Genomic DNA, 5269 nt, shown 5'->3' with positions numbered 1-5269 from the left:
ATGAAAGTTAACAGCCAACATGTACATGAATGTATATTTATCCATCCCAAGATCCTTTCCCCGGAATGGTCCAACTTCTTTTAAAAGCACTCTTGAAACATTGTGAACATAAAAATTGACACAAGTTTATCGGTCTTTGGGTTTATAAACGAACGGCTGTCTAAAACTTAAATATGAAAATCGTTTATTTATAAAAGAAAAACCTCCTAAAAACGTCTTAGCAACACCATTATCTTAATGGGAATTTACATATCGGTAATTCTGCTGAATCATTTGCGGGCTGGTCGGTATAATCAGCTTCTAAGACCAATTCTCCATCTGGTTCACAACCTCCACAATTTCCACCACAAAAGCCTTCAATTACTCGACCATCATCTGACCATGTTATATTTTGTATTACTCCATCTGTCCCCCAAGTTTTCCACTTGGCTGTAGAGTTGATTTTAAATCCTGTCCCCCGGAGGTCGATGATAAAGTGACCAATGACTCCACAAACATCACTATCATTTCCAGCATAACAGTCGCCAGCTCGTCCATAATCTTGCAAGGAGAAGGATGAATTGGCATACATCCTCCCTGTCGTTTTTATTTTACCACTTATAATATTCCTTATTTTTTTAAAATCAGTATAACCCATTGAGAATGTACTTGGGTCTGTAGCCTCTATCAGTTCACAGGAGGTACCGTTTCTTGTGTAAATAGGCGTTGATGCAGTGTTATATTCCGGAAGAGATATGTACATAGCAGCATTAGATATGCCTGTAAAGCTGCAGAAAACTTTTCGCCGTGAGTTGAAGGTACTTAAGTAAAGCCAGAAGTCTTTGCTTTGCATTTCAGAACAAATTCGTGTATTGCTACACTTGGTGTATTGTATACAATCCACGTTACTCCAAAAGCCGTTTGAAGTGCACGTGACATTCGTTGCAGCGAAGCGACCTCGAATACAGGCGTATTCGACCACCTCATTAAAATCCCATAAAACTTTGCTTGTAAAAGAAGTAACATTTATGTTTGGCACTTGAGGTATTCCAGTACATCCTATTGGTTGGCAGTCAAAGCCAGAGTTATTCTCCTTACAAACAGTGTTATTTGGACATTGATGATTTTTGCAGGTACGTAGTATGTTTTCGTTCCAGGATTTAACATATATCATCACACTCACTGGGTTAAGACGGCTATAATCACCCGTGTCAGAAATAAGAGAACAATTTAATGTTTCGATATTGAAGTTTACAAAATAGCATAATGTATGAAGTTTGCACTGCCTGGCACAATCTATTGGACCCAGAGATGTAACCGACTTAAAAGGTGGATGTATAAATTCCAGATTTTTAAACATATTTGGTAGGTCGTCCTGTTGAAAGCATTGGTTTCCACCTCCAAACGCTACTAGAGAGTTAACGGCGAACATAACAACGATCAGTAGCATTTTCAATATAGAATCCACGCGTAAGTAATACAATCTGTCTCACTGAGCTAAATACCTGCTTTTGTCTGCTAGTTCTTACATCACTTTTCCTATGAAGACGAATCAATAGTAAACGAAGGACTGCTAACGTATGACTCTGGTTTATTTTTTTTATTATTAGAAATCAATCAATTAGTACTCGATATAAACCACTTTTGTCTCATTTTGGAAAATAGTCAACTTCCATGACAAACACGCCATTTTACTGCAGACCACCCGCACAAAAACATCAAAACATTGTCAATTCTTACATAAATGATATATGTTCTGAATTTTTTACCTATAATATCAAGAAAGTCTAAAACTTTTGCAAGGTTATTTTATTTGAAAAAACGTACTTTTGTCTAGCAAACTGTAATATGTCATCCAATTACCTCACATGAAGTGTGTTTGAAACCATATATTTTTGGTTTCTTTTTTCTTCAAAATTACCTCCCTTGAAGTTGAAACCGCTGTCAATCAGTTTAATTCCATACCAACAACTACCTAGTCTGTGATATCAGTTAACGGGAAGTGGACGTTAACTTGTAATCTACCAACAACTACCTAGTTTGTGATATCAGTTAGCTGGAAGTGGACATTAACTTGTAATCTACCAACAACTACCTAGTTTGTGATAAACAGTTAGCTGGAAGCAGACGTTAACTCGTCATCTACCAACAACTACCTAGTCTGTGATATCGATTAGCTGGCAGTGATTGTTAACTTGACATCTACCAACAACTACCTAGTCTGTGATATCAGCATCCACTGGAAGCAGACGTTAACTCGTCATCTACCAACAACTACCTAGTCTGTGATATCAGTTAACTAGAAGTTAACTTGTCATCTACCAACAACTACCTAGTCTGTGATATCAGTTAGCTGGAAGCGAACGTTAACTTGTCATCTACCAACAACTACCTAGTCTGTGATATCAGTTAGCTGAAAGCGAACGTTAACTTGTCATCTACCAACAACTACCTAGTCTGTGATATCAGTTAACTGGAAGTGGACATTAACTTGTCATCTACCAACAACTACCTAGTCTGTGATATCAGTTAGCTGGAAGCAAACGTTAACTTGTCATCTACCAACAACTACCTAGTTTGTGATATCAGTTAACTGGAAGTGGACGTTAACTTGTCATCTACCAACAACTACCTAGTCTGTGATATCAGTTAACTGGAAGTTAACTTGTCATCTACCTGTGGTATCAGTTAACTGGAAGTTAACTTGTCATCTACCAACAACTACCTAGTCTGTGGTATCAGTTAACTGGAAGTTAACTTGTCATCTACCAACAACTACCTAGTCTGTGGTATCAGTTAACTGGAAGTTAACTTGTCATCTACCAACAACTACCTAGTCTGTGGTATCAGTTAACTGGAAGTTAACTTGTCATCTACCAACAACTACCTAGTCTGTGATATCAGTTAGCTGGAAGTGAACGTTAACTTGTCATCCACCAACAACTACCTAGTCTGTGATATCAGCATCCACTGGAAGCAGACGTTAACTCGTCATCTACCAACAATTACCTAGTCTGCGATATTGTCATCCGCTAGTAGCCAACATCTTCTGTTATCTACCAACAACTACCTAATTTGCGATGTCTGCATCAGCTTACCATAAACCTACCTCTAATCCCAGCGGGAGAAACTAAAATACATCAAATGGGATGTGCGAAGCCATGCGTGAAAAAATTATAAGTTTATTGATTAGTCTGAAACATCTTCCTCTATTCTAGCTTCTGTAGGATATTTTTACAGTTGGAGTAGGGTCAGAAAAAAGACTGTTAAAAGGAGATTGTCTACACCTCCGAGGATGCGGTTTTTTAAAATACAAACATAATATTAAATTACCTTTACGATGATTTTAAGTTAGTTTTGGGCATCACCGTAACTTTTGTTTTGTTAATGTCACTTGACTCTGTGATCTTTGAATTTTTGGCTACGTAATTTTAAATGACCAATGCTGGATCAGTTTCGTTGAAAAAAACTTTGATGGAACCGGAGACGTGATATTAATGGTGTGAAGAGAAAATGATGGTATGAGAAGTTCACAAATATTCATTTTTTCAATTCCAAGGCATCAAAATAAGTTTAAATATAATGCAACCTTTGCAGATGCGTAATGTCTCCTTTTAACATCCTTTATGGTGTCTACACCAGCCGGCCGAAATCTGGCCAAATTACTATCAGAGGCTGGAATGGAGACAGATGTTTCGGTCTACCCATTGATATGAATGTTGTCGAAGCATTTTACTCATTGAACTGCGGATTGAAAAAATATACGTTGTCGATTGTTTCGTATTAAATGTTCTGAAACTGTAAATATCAACATTTCTTCGTGTTTTTACCATCTAGATCAGATTAAAAACAAGTGGTTGCCTTTCGCCTAGCAAGATACGCCCACTTTCCTGATATATTTTCAGTATATCAAGGGAGATCACCTATCTGTGTCAAATCATACCAAATATCTAATTTGTGCAATATATTGTTGATTTAAGCAAACATACATTATATAATAAAATTCTGACATAAACTGTCACCTGTATCGCGTTAACAAGCCAGCAAATTTTGATGCGTTTTTACTTAAGTCAAGGGTAATAACTCAAATTTCGTTGATCGAAAAATTGTCAAATTCAATCTTGACTTAAGATCTCATCATGATAAATTGTAGTCTCTGTTGTGTTCACAAACGAAATTTGACACGTTTTTCATAAATCAAGGACAGTAACTCAAAAGATCGTCAAATTCGAACTTGTTCAAAATCTCATTAATGTAAATGATCACACCAAATTTCATTCAAATCAGATAAAAACTGTTTTCTCTATTGCGTTCACAAGCCAATTACGGACGGACGGACAGGCAACGGAATACTGTTAGTTGTTGGAAATAATAGTGAAAAAGTACAAAATTCTAAGAGACAGTCAGTACACATTAACGACAAACCATTGTAATTTTATAAGGTCGGCGGAGACATGTATTGGCTTTTCATTTGTGTAACAATAATAAATATCTGTTCTCTTGTTTTTGGTTTTGGAAATCAATGTTTTCAACAAGACAAGCTCCTTAACATAGACAAGCTCCTTAACATGGTTAAAAGTTTGGGAATTAAGACATCCATCTTTTAAGTCGGTTACATCTCTGGGTCCAGTAGATTGTGCAAGACAGTGCAAACTTCATACATTATGCTATTTTGTCAACTTCAATATCAACACTTCAAGTTTATGGGATTTTAATGATGTTGATTTAGTTCCTGATAGACTATGACAATTTTTAAAAAATCTACTTGACGAAAGTCCCCATTAGTAATAATTGTGGCCTGTTTTACCAGATCAATAAGATACCAGCTTCTTAATGGCTCTGAAATTATGATATTATCTACACGGTTTGAAAATTGTTTTAATGAAGCATACTTTTTCTCCGTTAGTATATCTTGATTGAAATTTATAGAAAGGTTATTTGAGTATAAGTGTCTTTTGTAAGGAAATTGCGATCCATGAGACATGTTCTCGAAATATATTAAAAATTAATAAATGCTTTGTGTTGAGTCTGTAACTTAATCCCCGAGGCATGTGAACAATGTCAACTGGCATGATAGAAACTTCGATAGTTATTTCGTAATATTCTAGCCCGATACGACTCTAATGTACCTAAAATACATATTAAGTCAAACGAAATCTACAGCCTCTACTGCTTACACACATCAACGTCTTCATTGACCGGGCAGATGTTAGATGTTAGAGATTTACATATTGATAACATGCAGTTTACAAATGAAATAAAACAAGGTAATGGGCATTGCAATATGTTC

The 5269-nt window shown here is 36.1% G+C and overlaps 1 protein-coding gene across 1 annotated transcript; it reads right to left on the bottom strand.

Moving 5' to 3' along the window:
• Positions 1-229: 229 nt before the first annotated feature.
• LOTGIDRAFT_176272 (hypothetical protein) lies at positions 230-1429 on the bottom strand (the record flags this gene model as incomplete). Its single annotated transcript, XM_009068050.1, has 1 exon — positions 230-1429. The coding sequence occupies one exon, from the start codon at positions 1427-1429 to the stop codon at positions 230-232; it is 1200 nt and encodes a 399-aa protein (XP_009066298.1).
• Between the last annotated feature and the right edge of the window lie 3840 nt (positions 1430-5269).

This window comes from Lottia gigantea (genome assembly GCF_000327385.1).
Source record: "Lottia gigantea unplaced genomic scaffold LOTGIsca_889, whole genome shotgun sequence".
In the NCBI taxonomy this organism is placed as follows: domain Eukaryota; kingdom Metazoa; phylum Mollusca; class Gastropoda; family Lottiidae; genus Lottia; species Lottia gigantea.
The sequence above is the reverse complement of the archived record's forward strand: the minus strand, read 5'-3'. Positions and strand labels throughout refer to the sequence as shown.